Here is a 22,174-nt window from a genome sequence, read left to right on the forward strand (position 1 = left end):
CTGGTTAAACTAGTAGAAAACATCAAAGCAGTGGTCAGCAAAGTAGAGTTAGAAGGGGAATGTAACAAGATGGGGGCCCTTGGAGGAGACTAGTGAGGAAGAAACAGTCAGCTGTTGTCTCAGCCTCCGCTTGAAGTAATGTTGAATTAAATATGGCCTCTAGAACTTCCTTAGTATTTCGGGAGAAGCTTACGTATCTTAAGGAACTAGTCCATTAAGACCTTTCTCGAACTGCGGTAATCAGAAATATAAACACATCCAGTTCTTTATTGATTTGTTTGCCCTAAGAATGAAATGAAATGCTCCAGATGGTTTAATGTTGCTTTCAGAAAGCTCTTTTGTTAACAGTGCTAGAGTTTTTGTTTTTGTTTTTAGCAATAGGGATGGTTATTAACAAGGGGAAGTAGAGCTTCACTCTGTATCAAATCCATTAAGTTTTTAGTCAAGCTTAAATGATTGCTAAGTGAAATTTTAATTATTAAATAAACCTAAATATGAGGAAAGCTTTCAATAAACAATTGGGATTTAGTCAAGTTCCGTTTTGTAGAATACTTAAGTACATATAGAGATAGTGAAGACAGCTGTTTTCTATTTTGGACAGTCTGCAATTTTAATGTTCTCATATCTTTAATGTTCTGATCTCTGTAGCTGCTTTTTTTTTCCTTAAGCAAATTACAAACGGGATTTTTTAAATGTAGCTATAAAGTAGAACATTTATAATAGTGAAAAATAAAAAATAACCTAAATGTTCATCAGCTGGAGAGTGGGTAGATAAACTGTGATGTGGCTGTACGAGGAGGTGCCACATAGCAGTTTGAGTGAGTGAGCTAGTGCTACGTCTGTCAACGTGGATGCATTTCTAGGCAAAATATGTGTCCCCACCTGGAAAAAAGGCAAAAAACAGAAGCTGGAGAAGCATGAGTACAGTGTGATACCATAATATAAAGGTTTTAAAATAAATTTTGGTAAAATATACATAACATTGTAGCTGTTAGGTGTACAGTTCAGTGACATTAAATACATTTGCATTGTTATACAACCATCGCTACCATCCATTCATAATACAAAGTTTTAAAACACTTGACTATACTGTATATTGTTTATGAACACATACTTACGTGCTAAAGTCTAAAAGCACACATTCTAATAAGCACCAAATCCAGAGTTGCGGCTATCTCAAGAGGGTGGGAGGGAGAGTATGCAAGGGGCTCCAGTTCCATCTGCATGGTAGGTGGGTATACAAGCGCTCGTATGTTATCATCCATACTTTTTTGTACACTTGGAATATTTCATTTTAAAAATTTCTTTTTTAAAAAATAATTTCAACTAGGCGTCTCTAAGTGTTCATGGTCATGGACTTTTTAAACATTCTGGGCTGTTCAGTTCTAAGAAACATAATGGTACCAAGATCCAAGAGGTGAGATTGCTCCCTGTTGAGGACAGTTAATTTAGGAAAAGAAAAATCTCTTCCAAATTCAGCGTTCTGACCCCAGCCTGCCATCTCAAGTGTACCCTTGGTCACAGGTGTCAGAGGTTATAGGTCTGAGGCCTAAAGGTCTGAGAGAATGATTCTACAAAGAAAAGAAATACAGGAGGAGAGCAGGTTTTGGAAGGTGGAAATGAGTTTCACTTTTAGGTTTGAGATGATAGACGTACAAAAGGACGTATACGCTAATGCAGTTTAGAGATAAGAGGCAACAGCTTGTAGGAAAGGTCAGCATTAGAGCTATACATTTGGGAAATTATAATGGATACTTTGAGAATGAATGAGTTTGCCAAAGGAAAAAGGATAAAGAAAGAACAGAAGTTGAGACAAAATCTCAGGGAGAGGGGATTAAAGAAGAACCTGAAAGAGATAAGGAGTAGGTTGAGGGATCAGTCAGTGGGGAAAGAAGTCAGGAGAGTGATGTCATAGAGATTAAGGCGGGAAAGTTGACAAGGATTTATTCAGATTAATTCAGTATTTATGGAATGACTAGTAGGTTATTTACTTTTTTATGTTGCAGAGGAGTCTTAAGAGTGAGAACTGAGGAAAAGTCATTGGATTTGATGGTCACGGTACAGTTACCATGTTGCTTTGTAACTATACTTCTTGTCTGTAAACTCTGTAAAGACAGGGACTCTGTCTTATTTATCATTTTAATCTCTATGTCTGCCACAGTGTCTGGCACATTAAGTATTCACTAGTAAATATGTGAACTACTACACTGAATATAAAATGCTCAGATTTCTCCTAGGATATAAACATATTTTTACCATCTAGTCTGTCTGTTCCATTGCTCTCCAATTCCCTCTCCTACCTTTGAAAATAGTGTTCTCTACTTTTTCAGCACCTCTTTGATTCCAGTCTACAATCTCTTTATCAATAACCTCTTTTGAAATCAGTTTTAATGTTTCTCTCCTTCTTGCCACATTGTGACTCATTCAGTGTTGCTTTTTGAAACCTTGTTATTCTTCCTTTCTTACTCACTCGTTAACTCAATATAAAGAAGACAGTTCTAACAGAGCTGTATGGAGGTGGCATGGGCTTCCTGGAGGGAAATACTGTTTCCTGTTTGATGCTATTCAGCAGAGTTAGGACCACCACTTAAGAGAGCTGAGGGAATTGAACACAAATGGTTAGACTAGATGACTCCAAAAAGAAATTACAGCTTTATTGAGATATAATTCACATGCCATGCAATTTACCTATTTAAAGTATACTGTCAGTGGTTTTTAATATAGTCACAGAGTTGTGCAACCGTCACCACAATCAATTTCAGAACATTTTTATCACTCTCCCTCAAACAAAAACCATACCCATTAACAGTCACTCTCCTTCCCATTCCCCCAACCCTAAGCAACCACTAATCTGCTGTCTGTCTCTGTAGATTTGCCTATTCGGGACATTTCATATTAATGGAATCATATAATATGTGGTTTTGCATGACTAGCTTTTTTTCATTTAGCATTATATTCTCAGAGTTCATCAGTACTTCCTTCCTTTTTATGGCCAAATGATATTCCATTGTATGGATATACCACATTTTGTCTATCCATTCATTAGTGATGGACATTTGGCTATTATGAATAATACTGCTATGAACATTTGTGTACAAGTTTTTGTGTGAGCATATTCTTCTTGGGTGTATACCTAAGAGTAGAATTGCTGGATCATATGGAAACTTTACCCTTGTGAGGAACTGCCAGACTGTTTTTGAAAGTGGCTGCACTGTTTTACATTCCCACCAGCGGAGTATGATAGTTCCATTTTCTCGACATTCTTGCCAACACTTTTTATTGTCTGTCTTTTTGATTATAGCACCCTAATGGGTGTAAATTAGTATCTTGTTGTGGATTTGACTTACATTTCCTTGATGGCTGGTGGTGTTGAACAAATTTTCTTGTGCTTCTTGGCCATTTATATATCTTCTTTGGAGAAATGTCTGTTAAGATCTTTTGTTCATTTTCAATTGGGTTATTTGTCTTTTTATTGTTGAGTGGTAAGAGTTCTTTATATAATTTGGATACTAGATCCTTATCAGATATATGATTTGCAAATATTTTCTTGCATTCAGTGGGTTGTCTTCATTTTCTTGATGGTGTCCTTTGCAGCACAAAAGTTTTAAAATTTGATGAAGTCCAGTATACCTATTTTTTCTTTGGTTGCTTGTGCTTTTGGTGTCATATCTAAGAAAATGTTATCTAACCCAAGGTCACAAAAATTTATGTCTGTTTTCTTCTTAGAATTTTATGGTTTTAGCTCTTACATTTACGTCTTTAATCCATTTTGAGCTAATTTTTAAAAATTTAGTATGGTGTGAGGTAGGGGTCCATTCTTTTGCATGTACATATCTAGTTGTCCCCATACCATTTGTTGAGAGACTGGATGACTTTTAAGTTTCCTTCTAACTCTGAAGATTCTATGATGCTTTGTAGTATATTGGTTTCTTTTATTGTCTAATCAGGTGGACAGTCAAGATTTCATGTAGTGGCCATCCTTCTCCCAAGAATACATTATGTCTAAAAACAGGGATTGCTGTTAGTCTTTTATCAGTTTCTTCTGGACTTCTCAGTTGCTTTCAATTTTATCCTCCTTTGACTTTTATGATGCTAGTTTGCTTCTGGACCTCTTTGACAAGCTCAGTTTTCTTTTCTTCCTCTTGTTTACATGTAAGTTCACATACCCTCCAGCCTTTTTGGTATGTGAACCATTCACTCACTTATTTTTAATTAGCTTTGTCATGTAGGTAGCTTAGAATTTCTTCTCAAGCTTAACTACAGTCTAATAAAAATTCCCTCTGAATGTGCCACCAACACCTGGAATTGAACATGTGAAAAATGTACTCAGTCTGCCCCTAACATAAGCCCTTCCGGTTTTCCTCATTGTCTTCTCATATCTTAAAGTGACCCTCGAGTTTTCTGACCCTCTCCTCCATTAGCTCTCTATTCTGTTCAGTATTAAATGCTACTAATCATTACATGGTAAGAGCCCTTGGACCTATCCTTTCCTTTTTGCAGCTATAGCATGCACCTCAGGCCCTTGCATCTCAGAGCTAAATTATTGCCTTTTTGCTGATTTCCCAGACCCTAGTTTCTTTCTCTCTGCGTTAGGCCCTATACTCAACTGCCAGATCAATCCCCTTCAAACACACCTCTCATTCAGTCATTTCCCTGATCCTAGACTCACAGTATCAAATTTATACACCACAAGTTAGCACTTAAACTCCTCCCACCTCCACTTCCCTCTGCTTTCTCTCATTACTTCCCTAAATGGAGCCAAACTAATTTGGTAGTTAACTTTATTTATTCTTCATTCTTATTTCTTTTCTCATGTCTTTCTCAGTGCATGCATTCTTCTTTCTTCCTGGTGTGCCTTTGCTTCTCTGCTGTTCTGAATCTCGTTCCCTTCAGTGATTGATCTCATTTGACTCCTCTCTTCATTTTTTTTCTTTTTGCATTCTTTCAGTACTTAGACATTTAGTCTAGTAATAAGGTACTTGATACCCTGTCCCTTTTTTGTTGTTGTTTGTTGTTTTGAATATACTAATTTTTAAAAACATTGTTCTATTTGGGAGCTATTGTTTCTATTTCATTTGTGATTCTCCTCCTTTCCCACCTACAGCATAGAGTCCTCAACATAGTAACTGTCCAATAGATCTTCCTGGCTGACAGATCTATACAAGTTTTAGGGGGGATGTGTAATGTTTAGCATTATCATCGTTTTTCAGTTTTAGGAATGCAAAATAATGTCTTTTGTGCCACTACCTGGTTTTGAATTTTTATGTTTTGTTGTATGCCAAGTTTTGAAGACACTGTTCTTAGTACAGTAAAATGAAGTTCAACAACATATTACTACAAATATTAAATCTAGTTTATTGAAAGTAGCCACCTGATATATCAGATTCTCTCAAGAGAAAAGATAGCTTCTTGGATGCTAGCTAGGTAGTTTTTTGTGTGTTTTTTGCTGAGGAACATTAGCCCTGAGCTAACATCTGTGCCAGTCTTCCTCTGCTTTTATATGTGAGTTGCTGCCATAGCATGAGTGATGAGTGATGTAGGTCCTTGCCCAGGATCCGAACCCACGAACTGGGGCCACCGAAGCAGAATGCACCGAACTTAACCACTACGCCACAGGGTCAGCCCTGAGCTAGGCAGTTTTTGAAGATGCTTTAAAGCCTTAAAGCCAGTGCTCACTGTTTAATGTATTAAGATCTTTGGCAATTTAATAGCAACGTAGTCACCAGCACACAGAATAAGGAGTGGTGACCTGGTTTTCTCCTTCTGTCTGAAGCTGTGCTTCTGTTGCTAACCTGCTCTTAAAAAGAAGCATTTCTTCTCATAATTTCCATGTCATCCAAAGTCAATATTAGGAGAGAAATGAGGATTTTTGGAGTGGAGCTTGGCTGAGAGAGGATACAAGGCAGAAGGCAGCTCTCAGGCCAGTGGCTCGCTGTCTTACCTTCCTGCCTGTGCATCCACCTTCTTTCTTATCTCAGGAGCAGAGAGTTGACTTAAGATAGTCCCCAGTTCATGACACCTGATTAATGTCATCAGTGAAAGATTCCTTTCTTGTGTTGTTCTTTCCTTTTAAACTCTTTATTTTCGATCCACATGCCCATTCCCTTCCCCCTTCACGTGCACTCACTCCAACGTTTGTGTTTTATGTCCTTATACCTACATATTTGCTTGAAAGATACATAGTACGATTATGGTGTGTCTTCAGCTTACAGAATGGTATTTACTTATTTTTTTTACTCTATACTGTGCTTTTTAAGATATGTTCATGTTGCTGTAGGTACTTCTAAAGTGTGATTTCTAAAAGCTACATAGAGTTCCATATTTGTGTCCACTCCATTTTGATTTTATAGTCTTCCAGTTATAGAAATCAAAGTTACTTCAAGCTCCCTGGTACAACATCATCACAGTGAACATTCTCGCACACTTCTATAAAGTCTGTAATTCAAATTTGGATATACACAGCCTTATTTGAGAATTTCTCCACCAGAGTGGGATCACTGGATCATAGGGCATAGACATATTTAATGTCCCTAAGTACAGCCAAATCACTTAGCAAAATGGGTCTATCAGTTTACATTCTCAGAGTGCTTGAGAGTTCTTGCCTTCCCACATCTTTACCAACCCTTGCTATTATCCACCATTCTAATTTTAGCCCTTTGGAGAGGTTTAAGTGCTATCCCATTGTTTTAATTTGTATTTTACTTGTTGGTTTTACTTTGAATTTGATCATCTCTTTATATACTTGTCAACCATTTAAGTTTCTCTTTCTGAGTTCCCTACTCATGTCTTTTGACCATTTTTTTATTGGGTTTCCTGTGAGATTCATATCAAATTGTAGGAATTCCTTGTCTATTATAGAGATTTAATCCCTTGTCAATTTTAGATGTTGCACAAACTTTTCCTTGTCTATCTTCTATATTAATTCTGTTCATGGTATTCTTTATTGAACAGAAATCCTTAATTTTGTTGAAATCCAACAGTTTTTCACTGTATAGTTTCTTTTGTTTTGTGTTGTTTTGATGAGGAAAATTGGCCCTGAGCTAACATCTGTTGCCAGTCTTCCTCTTTTTGCCTGAGGAAGACTGTCCCTGGGCTAACCTCTGTGCCAGTCTTCTTCTACTTTACATGTGGGATGCCACCACAGCATGGCTTGATGAGTGGTGTGTAGGTCCATGCCTGGGATCTGACCCACGAACCCCGGGCCACTGAAGTGGAACATGTGAACTTAACCACGACAGCACCAGGGTGGCCTCTCTAGTTTCTATTTTTAGAGTCTGATTTATGAAGTCTTTCTGCTCTCTAGTGTTTTCTGCTCTCTAGTGTTATCTCCCAGTGGTTTTTCCACACAAACCTGTTTACATGGCCTTTTGAAGGGATGTCTTTCTTTTCTTTTCCACCTATGGCTTTCAAGGAGGCTTGGCAGTGGATGATAATGTTTGGCTGCTCCTGATGGAGGAAAAACGCAAGAAAATTGATGTGCCCTCCTTTCTCTAAGCCTTCTGCTTCCACTCACAGGGATGAGCCCCTGTGACCCTGTTGGCACTGCATGAATCCTATCTGCTCAGCTACCCAAGCTCAGTACTCAGAATCTTCTTCCAAGCAATTTGGAATTATCACTAGTCTCTGCTGGCCTCTTGAAGAACATGCAAATAGAGGGGTTTTGGGATGAACATCTTCTTCCATGTTCACAAAGAAGCTAAAGTGGTCTGCAGAGAAAGGAGAATGAAGAAGATATGCACAGAAAGAGGCCTTATGGCCCCATAGAGAGTGAGAAAGATTGAGCTAGAATGTGAGAGTAGCTGTCCTAGATCCTGATGGCTTTCCAGTTTCTGATTCTATTCTCTTCTGAGACCAGATTGCATTTCCTTATCTGTATTGGAGGTGGCTAACTGCTGTAACAGATATACTCCAAAGTGTATAATGGCCCTAAGACAATAGAGGTTTATTTTTCACTCACATAAACAGGTCCACATGGTTCTAAGTTGGTGGAGTGGCACCACTGGAGGGCTCTGTGCCACACAGTTATTCAGGAACCCAGGTTACTGGAAAGCTCTGCCACTTTCACCACATAACTTCCAAGGTCTCCCTAGGTGTCAGCATCCAGTCTGCAGAAGGGAAATGAACGTGGAGTTAAGTGCATGGGCAGTTTTATAGGCCAGGCCTTGAACTAGCACATATCACTCACATTCCTTTGGCTGGAACTCAGTCACATGGCTTCATTTAACTGTATGGGAAGCTGAAAAATGTCATTTGTGTGACAGGTGTGGACCCAAAAGGAAGAGAAAATGGGTTTGGTGAACAGTTAGAGATTGCCACATCATATTATCTGTGTGATACCTCTATATCCTTCTAATTAAGTTCTCATTTTTTCTCATACTTGAATTGGCTTCTGTTATTTGTACCTCAGTATGTGAGATGTTTTCATGATAACCATATTTAAAATAGTAGAAGAAATAAAGACTGATTAATTTCTTTTCTCAGGAAAGTTGGGTCGATTTCCACCTATGATGCATCATCACCAGGCACCCTCAGATGGCCAGAGCCCTGGGGCTCGTTTCCAGAGGTCTCACCTTGCAGAGGCATTTGCAAAGGCCAAAGGATCAGGTGGAGGCATTGGAGGAGGAGGTAGTGGAAGAGGCCTGATGGGGCAGATAATTCCCATCTATGGTTTTGGGATTTTTCTGTATATACTGTACATTCTATTTAAGGTGAGTGGAATCATCTTGATCATATTACATCAATGAAAATCTAATATCATTGTAATAAAAATCATTGTCGGCATTAAAACCCTTTACAGTTCATAACCCTTTTTCAAATCCATCATCTCTTTAAACTTTGCCTCCTCTTTATGAGGTACTTAGGATAGCTCTTATCTCAGTTTTACAGATGAGAAAATCTTCACTCAGAGCTTAAATGATTGGCCCCAGAATTCATAACTGAAACTGCAAATCAGGATTTGAACCGGGATCTTCTAGTTCCTGATTCAGTGAGCAATAAAGTTCAAGGCCCCCTCCCCCAATTTTTTTTGACTGGACATTTTTGCAAGCTGAAAAGGCGTAAAGATGTTCTAAGAACTTTTTTATTAGGATTGGCATAGTGATTTCCATGAAGCTACTATGAGGCCATATAAGGACTGCCAATACCACTTTATCCTTCTTTCCCTCCAGGAGTGTGAAGTGCTGTTTTTAACATCATTTCCAGTAATTCTCCTGAAACAGGACTGCCACATCCTGAAACTAAGCCTGATATTTCCTAGCTCTGGGGAGACATGGTTGGGTCCTTTAAAAGCAGACTCCCAGTTAAGTTCCACCTCCAGGCAGGCTTTGGCAGGCCATGGGTCTGGGCACTGTGAAGTGGAGGTAGGAGCGTCACTTTCCCCTTCTAACTAGATAAGAGGTGAGTTCCTTCTTGCCCAGGAATTCTGCAGGCAGCCTGAGTTGAGTCTTGGATGAGCATGGACAAGGCAGATGACCTATAAAGAGATATTTTTTTCCTTGTGCCTTGATAATGTTTTACATATAAACTTTCTGTTGGCTTTTTTTTTTTTTTGAGATGTTTCTCTGATGTTGCTATTTGGTTTAATTTCTGGCTTAATTTTTGTCCCCCAACCTTTTTTCCCTTCATTTACTATGAGGGGTTCTGTGACTTTGAGGTTCTGAGCTGCTGTTGATGTGTGCTGTACCTCCTTCAATTCTCAGCTCTCCAAGGGGAAGACTGCTGCAGAGGATCGGAAATGCTCCACTGCCACACCTGGAAATACCCACAGGAAAATTAGTGAGTGCCCTTTCTGGTATATGCACAAGGTTGGAGTCAGACAGCTCTAATACAGCCAGAGGGACACTCTGTGGATATGTCTTAAAAGCATTTCTCAAAAGTTGCCCCAAATTAATCTGATGCCATTTTTACCTTACTTCTGGGAATTCTCAAAAGTTTCCATATTGATGTTGGCCTTTTAAGGGAGAGAGAGTTACAAGAAGTACAAGACCGCCAGTTCTCTTTTTTATATGTTAGCAAATTAATATTTCACATTTTGAATGGGTTACTTCTCATTTCCAGACTTCAGAATATTGGTAGCAAATATCTTTATTTCACAGAGGGAAAATGGAGAGATCAAGTCATTGCTGAAGTCAGTTATTAGATCTAGGGACAGAGTTTAACACTTCAGACTCTTGAAACATGGTCATCAAATATTTACTGATCAACTGGAATGTTCTGTGCTCACTGAGGAAATGAAATGTACATGGCATGGCCCTTCCCTCTAAGAATTTATAGTCTAGGATGGATGTTTGGAAAAATAACTTGTGAAAGAAGAAGAAACTATAGAAAGAAGGGATTTGGTGAAAGCCTTATAGGAAATCACATCTAGCTGGGTGGCTGTGGAGGAGGGCCTGACAGATAGATGGGATGGCTTGAGTAACACACAGCCTGACACCAGGCAGCTGTGGGAAAGAAGGCCTGAAGAGTAGGTAGGTTAAGCCATGTTGTTGAAGGCCTTGGAAGCCTAACTGCTTTATCCTGGGGTTAATGAAATCTCAGAGGATTTTAAAAGAAAGACATCAGCAAAATGAAGTGAGGCTGGACCACTTGAGGCATCTGCCCTTGGCCCATAATTGCTTTTTGGATTTACTCTGGATTCTCTGTGGAAGAAGATGTCCCAGTCACATTCTACCTTCCTTTTGGAGATCTTAACTATTCAGAGAATCCTTTAAGAAAGCTGCTGTGCTCTTAATTGAGATAGTGTGTAACTAACAGTGATGGTAAATGCATTGGTAAAACAATTTTTGAAAGGTTTGTAGACTCTTTAAAGAGCAGCAAATTCTGTGTCTTGTCACATAATGCATTTAAAACAAAAAGAAGTACAGTCATGCGTCACTGAGAGATTCTTAGAAATGCATTATTAGGCAATTTCGTCACTGTGTGAACATCGTAGAGTGTACTGACACAAACCTAGATGGTATAGCCTGCTACACGCCTGGGCTATATGGTACTCATCTTAGGGACCACCGTCATATATGCAGTTCATTATTGACCTGAGTGTCATTTTGTGGCACGTGACTGTAAATACAATGAATTCCTAAGAGCAGCTGCTTTATAATGTAGTAGCAGTTATATCAGCTTGTTATCCTTCAATTTTTAATCATGCAGAAAATAAAAATAACCTAAGCATTTATGTCCTCTAGACACTTTACAAATATTAACTGCTTGAAGAAGAATTTGTTCCAGAAGTATTAAAAGGCCTTTGAAAAATTACATTTTACAATGACCCTCTAAGTGTATCTGGATAGAATAGTACTTGGTTATGAAACAGAAAAACTAGATTATCTACATAATGAACAACGTCTTATTTTCTTACTGCCTAGTTCCTTTCCTGGTTCATTTCGTGTACTGATTGAGTGATTTATTTTTTATGTTCTATTTTTAGGGTCTTGATGTTAGTTTCAGTAGATAGATGTGGTTTCTACTGACCCTTGTTGAGAAAACTACTTCTGGGAATCAAGGTTACACCGCTTCATCCCAGGTGACTAGGTCAGAAAACCTTGGGCAGGGAGGTTTCTAGTTCAAGGCTTCCTCTACTGAAGGAGTGTAACATTTAAACTATTATCTTCCAGTTGTTTTCAAACCTTAGGTTCAGGTAAAATATTGCTCATTTCAGGGTCTTCACTCCTTTTCTAAAGCACCTTATAGGTTTGGTACTTTACCCTCAAGCATCATTTGGATTAGAAAGGGTAAGTTTATCTTCGTCATTTCTTCTTGGGTGACTGTGTAAGGGTGTGCTTTTCACCCTTGGTATTTTCTTAGCTTATCTTTCTTAGTATTTCTGTGTGTAAGAGAGAGTGATTTATTCGTCAGTTGCTAAATATGTGTCCTTTAGGTCTCGCAGCACAGACCTCAGTGCCCTTTGTGTGCTGATTGGATCAGTGGGAGTGACTCTCTGTCTCTTCTCTGAGTCTCAGGACCAGCCTGGATTATTGTAGAGTGTTACAGCCAGCCATGTTTCAGAAAAGAGCTTAGGGAGTTGTGTGTGATGGTTCTTAGATTGATGCTTATTTTTCAGCCAATTTTGAGCTTGTTCAACTACAGGAAAAACTGAAAGAGACAGAAGAAGCCATGGAAAAATTAATCAACAGAGTGGGACCTAATGGTGAAAGGTAGGTTTTCACATAACAGGACTTAGGCTATTTCCCCTTTAGAGAATCAATTCAAAATTTTGCTTTTCTTTGATTTCTGGGCCACTTTTTTTTTTCTTTCCCTGAGGAAGATTCACCCTGAGCTAACATCTGTTGCCAATCTTCCTTGTTTTGCTTGAGGAAGATTTGCCCTGAGCTAACATCTCTTCCAGTCTTCCTCTGTTTTGTATATGGGTTGCCACCTCAGCATGGCTGCCAATAAATGGTGTAGGTCTGCACCTGGGAACCAAACCTGGACCGCTGAAGTGGAGCATGCTGAACTTAACCACTAGGACATGGGGCTGGCACCTGGGTCACTTTTATATAGTTGTTAACTTATTTGTCATTTACATATTATTTCTCACTTAACATTTCCGTTTTCGTGCTATCAAGCAATCTCAGTTTATAAGAGTGTATCTTCTGGGTTGTGGACATTATTGTGAGAGCAAATTTGTGAGCATATCCTGCAGGGTGAAATAACTGGGTGTTAAGGCAGACAGTTTCCTAGCTGTCTAAAAAAGGCATAATTTTAAGTAGAACCAGATTATTAAATATTGTGCTTTCTATTTGAGATAAAATGAGAGAAGAGAGCAAGTCTGATCAGATTAGGCATTTGTGTTCTGTGTCAACTATGCCATAACAGAATCAGACATATAAAGTATGTATCAGGAGCCAAACTAGCCCTTTAGGATGCCCCACAGGAAAGACTTACTTCTCTTGCTAAAGGGCTGGTCACAGATTGAAGAGGTAGGTGGTTGATGGAAGTGGGCAACAATTAAGAAAACATGCATGTAGGAAGGTCAGGAAGGAAAAACCAGAATGTGAGATTGAGAACAAGGACAGATTCAGTTTGAGCTGGGCCTTCTGACAAGAATGGAGGAAGAACTGGAGGTGAGAAACAAAATCCCTTGCCGAAAGAAGTGTTGAAAGGTCCTTGCTATAGCTCCATGGGCTCCCTGTGGAGTCTTTGCCCCAGAAAACTGCTGCTCCACCTTGGCCCCTTCTGTTTGCCATCCTTGGTGGTACTAGTGCCATGCCCCTTTCTCTGCTCGCTGGCCCCAGCCCTACCCATCTTTGGCTGGATAAGAGAAGAGTGAACACACTCAGATTGCAGCCTCTTTACTTGGCTTTTCCCTGCAATGTCTACAGTGCTGCTGAAATGACATTTATGAGGATGAACCTTACCTGTCTGGGCCCAGGAGCCTTGACCTTCTTTTGGTCCAGAAAGCAGAGTGACTACCTAGACTGTTCCCCAAAGTGGTAAGGTATATGTGCATAGCTATACATGAGAATGTCTGTGTGAGTGTATAATAATATTAGATATTTATTGAACCCTTACTGAGGACCAAGCTCTGAGCTAAATTTTTCATATACATTATCTAATGTATAAATATTTGTATGAGTGTGACTGAACCATGTTGTGGCCTTTTCTGGCCTTACCCTATACCACTCACAGTCTGGGTGGAGAGCTACCAGGCATTTATAGACCCTCATGCCTCAAAAAATATCTGTACCCTGGCTGTGGTCCATTCAAAGCCCAGGCCATGCCTAAGGATCATGAAAACCATAGATGAATACCTGTGGGCAGGACCTCCCACCTGGGAGACCCAACCCTGGGCCTTGTATAAGAAACCACATGAAGATATCATCTCACTATTACTCACTGCTAGTCAGAGTCCCTTAGCTCAAATCAAATAACCCCACCATCTAACCCACGCATAGCATCTGTCCATTGTCTAAGCCAGAGACGCAGCACTGTAACCTCTAACTACTGTCTGTCCTCTTTGTGCTGGATTACTTCTCTGTATTTTATGTACAAAGACAGAGGAGTTGTCCCCGCCCTGCAGCTGGAGTTGTGCCATCCCATTGTTTCTGGGGCTGCTGGTCCTAGCTCAGAACGTTTACCTCTTATAAGATGCTGAGGTGTGGACTTGTCGAGAGCATATTGATTCCAGCCTGCCACATGGCAATGATTGTGTAAAACGTTTTCCACAGTATCTCTCGGGAACTGGGGAGCTGCTCCCATCCACTGAAGAGAACATAGCTTGTGGCTCTCTTTCTCACACCTCTCATTTTCTATTCCATAGGGATGTGACTTTCTCTCTGACACTCCTCACTCTAACACCTTTTATCCTCACGGTAGGCCCTGTGAGACTTCAGCCCTCGAAGCTGCAAGGACCAGCAGCCGTGTTTCCCACTGTCTCCTGTTTACCCTTAGATCCTTTCTCCTCACCTGCTGTGGCGTTTGTTCTTCTTTGCGTCTGTGCTTGTATGATTATTGCAAGAGCCCAGAAAACCCTACTATTTTTTCTCTCAGATAAAGATTTTATCATACCTCCAGGCTTCTGGGGGTCAAGGAGAGGATTTAAGACAAAGAAGACAGGTTCATCTACAGCCTTCTAAGTCCTTTTATATAATATTCACTCTATAGCTACAAGATTTTGTTTAAAATTTCAGAAATATGCAGTTTCTGAAACTTCATTTTAATGCTTATGTAAGAATCAAAACATTGGAAAGTTTTTAATATTGTCTAATAACTTTTCAGACAGCTTTTGCCTGTGAGTGATATATGTCTGTACACGTGTTTAAATAATGAAGGCTTTTGGAAGGTTGGTTTTATGCCATTTTATGTCTGATATTAAGCACAATATCCAGCGCAAGGACACAAAGACTAAGGAAAGGGTCTAGGAATCAAAATTGAGGTGTCCTCATTATTGCAAAATTTCCTTCCAGACATGTCCAGTTGTAATGGTTCACCTCCCAGAAGCATGGCATGGCCTGAGGGGAGAAGTGAGGGTGCAGCCTCTGGCAGCAGACAGCCCTGGCAGGCATGTTGAGTATGTTTGTAGGTTGGTAGATTTCTAGCATGCTTTGCTGAAATATAAACTCTTTCAAGACAGGCTTAGTCTGTTTTGTTCATTGGGTTCACATGGTAGGTACTGCGTAATACTTATTGTTTAAAAAGAATAGATATTCACTTCTGATACAAGCATTTGTAGATACATTATCAAGGTAGAAGAATAAATCATGGTCATTCCCAGTTGAGATCTTTATCTTCATTTCCTGACCTCTAGATTCAGGGTCATACCTTCCATGTCTCAGGTCCCTACCCTTATCCTTATCAAACAATAAATCTCTCTTGCACAAATGAATGTCCAACCTGGAAATAATCATCTACCCTTAGCTGAACCTACTCTACCTTTACTGTTCCCCATCAGCAAATGGCTCTGCCATCTACTTAGTTACCCAAAGCAGAAATTAGATGTCATCCTTGATTCACCTTTTCCTTCACTTCCCATATCTAATCAATCACCATGTCTTGTCATTTCTTCCTAATTAATAAGTCTGTCTCCCTGCAAAAGACTCTTTAGGTGTATCAGAGCAGGGATTATCCTTCTTATTCCCAGAGCCTAGCACAGGCCAATAGTAGGCTCTAAAAAAGTATTAGTTGAAATGGAAGAAAGAGTGAGTGAACGAATGAATAAATGCCTCTACTTATGTCATAGGTCAGAACTGTCTCATGTGGTTTCTTTTTCTCTAATTTTGCCTCCCTTCACTTCACTTTCTGCTTTCCGAGCAGATGGGTTATGTCTTTTGTTTTAACCCTTCAACAGGTCCCTGTTGCTCATGGTACAGTGCAGAGTCTTTAACATGGCTTACATGGTCCTGCGTGACATGGTCCTGCACACCTCTACTGCACCAGTCTCTCTGTGGTCCAGCCACACTGACGACTTGCTGTTCCTCTAAAATACTTGTGCACTTTTGCTTCTAGAACTTTGCGTATGCTTTTTTCCTTTGCTTGGGTGCCCCCTGATCCCCACTCCACACACACTTATTTTAACTCTTGCTTGTCTTATAGGTCTCAACTTAGACATCATTTTCTCTCACACTCCCTCCCTGAACCCAGAACTTGGTTAGGTGTTCCTCCTGTGTGCTCCCACACCACCCAGGTTTGCCAGCTATTGTAAGCATAATATTACTTTCTGTTCATTTGTTAACTTTTCTGTCTTTCCTAATGCCTTGTAACCTTCTTGAGGATAGGGAATTTTCATTGTTCAAATTTGTATTCCTAGTGCTAGCACATGACAATGTCAGTACACGTTGAAGAAATGAATGAGGTAGATCTGAAAAAGTACTTTAAAGCAGGCATTCAGCAGTAGTAAGATACCTTCTTTGGTACCTATTTTGATTTGCTCTGCTGCTCATACAGCAGCCCTGTATGGTTATCAATGGTGGTATTATTTTCTCTGTAAGGAAGTGCATCTCAGAGACAAAGTGTGCCCTAGGAACATGTATTTGTTTTCTATGGCTTCTGTGACAAATTATTACAAACTTAATGCCTTAAAATAATACACATTTATTATCTTACAGTTCTGTATGTTAGAAGTCCTACACTGGGCTAAAATCAAAGTGTTGGCAGGACTGCATTCCCTTCTGGAGCTTCTGGGGAAAAATCCATTTCCTTGCCTTTTTTTTTTCAAGGAAGATTAGCCCTGAGCTAACATCTGCCACCAATCTTCCTCTCTTTGCTGAAGAAGAGTGGCCCTGAGCTAACATCTGTGTCTGTCCATCTTCTTCTACTTTATATGTGGGACGCCTGCCACAGCATGGCTTGATAAGCAGTGCATACGTCTGCACCTGGGATCCGAACCAGCAATCCCCGGGCTGCCAAAGCAGAGCGCATGAATTTAACTGATATGCCACTAGGCCGGCTTGCCTTTTCCAGATTGTAGAAACTGCCCACATTCCTTGGCTCATAGACCCTTTCCTCCATCTTCAAAGCCAGCAACATTGGGTTGAGACCTCCTCACATCATATCTCTGACCTTTTCTGTCTCCTTCTTCGCCTTTTAAGGACCCTAGATTACATTGTGTCCTCCCAGATAATCCAGGATAATCTCTATTTTAAGGCCAGCCAATTTGCAACCTTAATTCCATCTGCAACCTTAAGTCCCCTTACTTATAAGATGATATCATTATAGGTTCCAGGGATTAGGATGTGGACATCTTTGAGGGGCGAGAGGATCTTATTCTGCCTACCACAGGAGGTCTTATGGAAAAGGGGGAATTTGAATAAGCCTTGCAGGATGGAAGGATTTCCTCAGGCAGAGTTTGGGGGGAAAATATTTCAGGGGGAGAGGGTGGCGTAAGCAGCAAACAAGGTAAGAGATTCAAGGCATGTTTAGGGAGCAAAAAGTAATCTAGGTATCTGGAGTGGAGTACAGCAAGGCTGGGGTAAACGGATGGGGAGCTAAGTAATGGGAGAAAAACTAGGAAAGTCAACTGGGGCCAGACTGGAAAGTCCTGAATGGTAGGCTGAGAAGTTTGGAATTCATTGTCTTTATAGTGGGGTGCCTCTGAAGGCTTTTGAGAGAAATATCATGGTCTACTGTGCTTTAGAAAAATAACTCTTATAATGATATGCAGAGCAGCTACATGCTAGAAGGTTATTGAAAAAGTTCTAGCAAAAGGTAATAAATAGGCTGGTAAATAGAAAAGGGGGCCAAATTAAGGGGACTTCATGGGGGAAAGAAAATCACAGGCTATATCAGGATTCCTTGGTTGCAAGCAGCCAATTCTGGATAGTAAAAATTAGGAGCGGGTGGCAAATTTATTAGAACAGTATGGGGTAGCTCACAGTATCAAAGGACTAGCTAAAGATCCAGGTTTCAGGAAGAGTGGGAACTAGAGCAGCTCTGGGGATTTAGGGTGCAGGAACAAAGGGACATTCTCTTCAAGGGCTGCTGCCAGCATGAATTAATGTGAAAAATTTTCAGATCAGCCTTTACTATGTTCAAGATCCAGTTTTAGGAGAAAGTACACTTGGCCCAACTTGGGTCCTGTATATGTCACTGAATTAATCACTGCAGCCAAGGAGCTGGAGTGTAATGATTAGCTATGAGCCACATGGTCACCCCTGATGGAGGGGTGAGGGGATGGATGGCTTCTCCCTAATCTGTGCCCTGTGAGCAGAAGAGGGGTTGGTTCCCCAAAGAAAATGACTAACTAGATAAGAATAATGAAGGATAAGAAGAAGATAAAAATGCCTTGAGGCGTATCATGCTGTGTGGCAATAGCCTGCAGTCTTATGCTAATCTGAATTCTGTTCTAACCATGAATGTTTCATTCTCTCGGTGCTTAACTCTTGGATTCAGAATTTGATTATTCCTCTGGGTTTATAGCATTCAAAAATCTGGTGAGGTTATTTCTCAACTTGACCTTTTATTTTTCTAGCATCTTGGAATCTACCGTACCCAACCTCTCCTAGCCTGCCTGTTCATGCATCTGCTCATGATCCTGGGCCCAACCAGGACCTGGTTTTGAAGGGTGCATTTAGGGTTAATTCCAGTGTAGTGGTAAGGTCTCCAGGTGGAAATGCCCTGGAGATAACTGGATTTATGAGACTGGCTTTTGTGTGAAAAGTCAAAATTAGAGGTAGAGTTTGGGCATCATTTGTGTAGAAGTGATGGTTTTATCTGTGATGCTGGGTAAGTTTCCTGAGGGTGTGATTGTAAGAATGGAGCAAGGAGAGTCCTAGGATTGAGCCTTTAGAAAAACTATGTTTTACGAGGTGGAAGGAGGGAAGTGAGCCAGGATTAGAGATACAAGGAATAGTTAAAGAAGTGGAAGGAATATGTAGGGGAGGAAGACATTTCCTCTACCCACCATGGGTTCTGGCTGGAGAACGAATTAAATTCACATGAGACAGAGTAACAGGAGAAAATTAAACAAAGCTTTATAACATGTATACATGGGAGAGGCTCAGGCAAACTGAGCAACTCGTCAAAATGGCCGAAGGCACCACCTTAAATACCATCTTCAGCTAAAGACAAAGGAGGAGTTGGGGGAGGGGGGAGTGAGTTACAGGAGGTTACCAGACAAGTACAGTAAACAGGAGTAATATTATTATGCAGATTTAAGTCCTTGCCTTCCACATTGATAATAGTTTCTAGAGATAAGGTCATCCCTCCTTCCTGGCACAGAGAGGGAGACACCTTTACAGATGGAGATTTCCTTTACAATGTAAATGTTTCTTAACAAAGGGTAAGTAAATTCCACTTTTCAGAGTCTCTTTCCTGTCTGCAGTTTTCAAAAGTAACCAGCCCAAAATAATCCTCCTGCCAAAGAAACATATCTTGGGGTGGCCAATTCCAGTCCCCCACAAATACAAATGTCTCAATAGCCATGGGAGGAGGATGTTTCAAGGAGCAGATGGTCCACAGTACAGAGAAGTCAAGAAGAGTGAAATGTGAGAAAAAGACTTTTGGACTTGAGAGTAAAGTGGTCATTGATGATTTTCCCAAGTTTTGGTAAAATGGTGGAATGGAAGCCAGATTTCAGGGAGGTGGGAGAAAATGGATGGTAAGGAAATGGGAACCAATCAAACTAGCACATATTTATTGAGCTTACAGTGTTCGTGGCACTGTGCCTTTACAGTTGTGAACTTATCACTGCCCTCCAGGAGTATCAAACCAAGTTGAGACAATAAGGAATCCATGAAAATGTTCATTATGACAAATTCAGAAGTTATCATAAGGTGGGCCATGATTAATTGTCTGATGTGTGATATGGACAATATGAGTATACTTGTTCAGAGATAAAAGAGGCTGCTTTACTTTGCATTCTCTAAGAAAGCTTCCCTTCTCTGTTTCTGCTTCTTTTCTCCTAGCCATCCCTCTTTTAATTAAAGTTCTAATTTTCCATGAGTTAAGAAACAGAATCAAGACTGTGTCATTCAGTAAAAATCAGAATACACTGAGTACAGTCCGGAGAAGTCACATGTGCAGCCTGAGGGCAAGAGCTTTGTGATAAGCATGGGGCTCTTCAAGCTGGGGGCGACCTCGCTGCCTGAGAAGCCTCCCACAGGGTGGGTGGTTGTAATAGTAAGAACTAGGGGTTGTGTAGAGGAGACGAGCTGTTGTGGTGAGTCAGGACTCCTGTACTGATGGGAAGAATAGAGCTAGCTGTCAGAGGCCCAATAAATGTGAGATTTTAGCTGTGTGCACACTAGACAGGCTTCTTCAGTTCATGGCTTTGAGGCCATTTAGTGTGAAAGAAGTGGAGCTCACGGTGGTTTTGTTTTCTTCCCACCTGAGGTCTGTGGAAATGTTGCACCTTCGTTTTCCTTAGTTACCATCTTAACATTGAAGAGAGAAACACTTTTTTGGTTTCCCTGTTAGTCATTAAGGCTAAAGTGTGTTAGGCTAAGCATAAAAAGGAACACAGGCTCAGGACTAGCTGATTTGAAAAATTGGTGGCACCTCCACAAGGCTGGTACAGAACGTATTTTTCCTTCATGAGTGTTATATCGACTTCAAATGCTTTGGGTTTTTAAGAGGAGAATAAGTAGCCTCTGTTAAATCTTGCCACTAAATAAAACTGGTCCCAAAGCAGACAGTTCTCAGTCTTCTAAGTAGGGCCTTGTCTGCCTATGAGTGTGATACCGTGCTTCTGTCTCAGAGAAAATAGTCATACCATTAGCCTTGAGCCTCAGCTGATTTTTGCAGACATTTTCCCAGAGCCACCTCGCTAAGTTGGACTCAAACTCAGGTTTTCTAAACTATGGAACTTGAGCACAGTGCTTTAAGAATTGCACAGAATGCTATCAGAAGCCACGAGATTTTAGTTTTAGTTTAATTGCTGACATTAACTAGCAATAGGAATAAATGTAGAATTTCCCCTCTGTGGGCCTCAGTTTCCCCAGTTTCCCTGATCTAGATGATTGATTTTTCAGAATGATCCAGCTCTGAAATTTTAGGATATTTATCTCTGTTTCTGCACGAGTAGATGGTGATTTTAGGGTTGGCCTAGGAGCATATTTTTCCCTAATTGAGGCAAATGGCCCAGCATATTTTCTTTTGATGACCTCACTTCAGAAAAAAGTAGCTTGTAGTAAATGGAGTAATGTAAGTAATGGTGAAATTGCTTAGAGATTGGAGAAGCAGGGGTATATGTATACTGAAAGAACACTGACCTGAAAGCTGAGACATCTGGGATCTGGACCCAGTATAGACATGAACTCATTGGGCCCTTGAGCAATCACTTAATTGATTCTGGACCTTAGTTTTCCCATTTGTAAAATCAAAACATTGAACAATATGTCTAGTTACCATCTATGCAGTTCTAGGATCAATTCCTCGAATAGGTAATCTGCTACCGTTAGACTTCCTATTCTAGGATCCAGACCGATTGTAGTGATGTTTAAGTTCATTGCCTAGAAGATTTATCACTAAATGGCTGATATTTCTACGCAGAGCACAGACTGTGACTTCTGACCAAGAAAAGCGGTTGCTGCATCAGCTCCGAGAAATCACCAGGGTCATGAAAGAAGGGAAATTCATTGACAGACCCACTCCAGAGAAAGAAGCTGAGGAGGCCCCTTATATGGAGGACTGGGAAGGTAAATAATATCTTCTCATTTTTGTGTTACCTGTCAGCCCAGAAAAGAGATCTTACAAACGTTTTAAAAATCAGCTTTATTACTAAAGTATAGTATATATACAATAAAGTTCACCCATTTTAAGTGTATGGTTGGCTGAGTTTTGACTAATGTGTAGAGTTGTGTAATTATACCACAGTCATGTTGTAGAACATTTTTACCATCTTGGACAAAGTTCCCTCCCCCGTTGCAACTAATCCCTTCCTGCCCGCGGTAACAACTGAATTGCTTTCTGTCTCTATAGTTTACCCTGTCTATATAAATGGATCATCCTGCACATGCTCTTTTGTTTCTGGCTTCTTTGATTTAGCATAATCTTTTGAGATTTACATGTTGACTGTATCAGTAGTTCTTTTTTTTTTTTATATTGCTGAGTAGTATTTTTTAAAATTTTTATTCAGTTTATTTAAACTCAAAAAAACAGGGGCCGGCCCCGTGGCTGAGTGTTTAAGTCTGCGCGCTCTGCTTCAGCGGCCTAGGGTTTCACTGGTTCAGATCCTGGGCGCGGACATGGCACTGCTCCTCAGGCCATGCTGAGGCGGTGTCCCACATGCCACAACTAGAAGGAC

The 22,174-nt window shown here is 40.3% G+C and overlaps 1 protein-coding gene across 2 annotated transcripts in view; it reads left to right on the forward strand.

Moving 5' to 3' along the window:
* RIC3 (RIC3 acetylcholine receptor chaperone) overlaps nt 1-22,174 on the forward strand; it is a 48,269-nt gene that overhangs the window by 12,419 nt on the left and 13,676 nt on the right. For both annotated transcript variants that reach the window (XM_046685407.1, XM_046685406.1), the window contains exons 2-5: nt 8,482-8,708; nt 9,699-9,774; nt 12,056-12,149; nt 21,421-21,566. In XM_046685407.1, coding sequence (XP_046541363.1) covers nt 8,482-8,708; nt 9,699-9,774; nt 12,056-12,149; nt 21,421-21,566 — 543 coding nt within the window. The remainder of the gene's footprint in view (nt 1-8,481; nt 8,709-9,698; nt 9,775-12,055; nt 12,150-21,420; nt 21,567-22,174) is intronic.

The sequence above is a fragment of the Equus quagga genome, chromosome 14, assembly GCF_021613505.1.
Source record: "Equus quagga isolate Etosha38 chromosome 14, UCLA_HA_Equagga_1.0, whole genome shotgun sequence".
NCBI classification, from domain to species: Eukaryota; Metazoa; Chordata; class Mammalia; order Perissodactyla; family Equidae; genus Equus; species Equus quagga.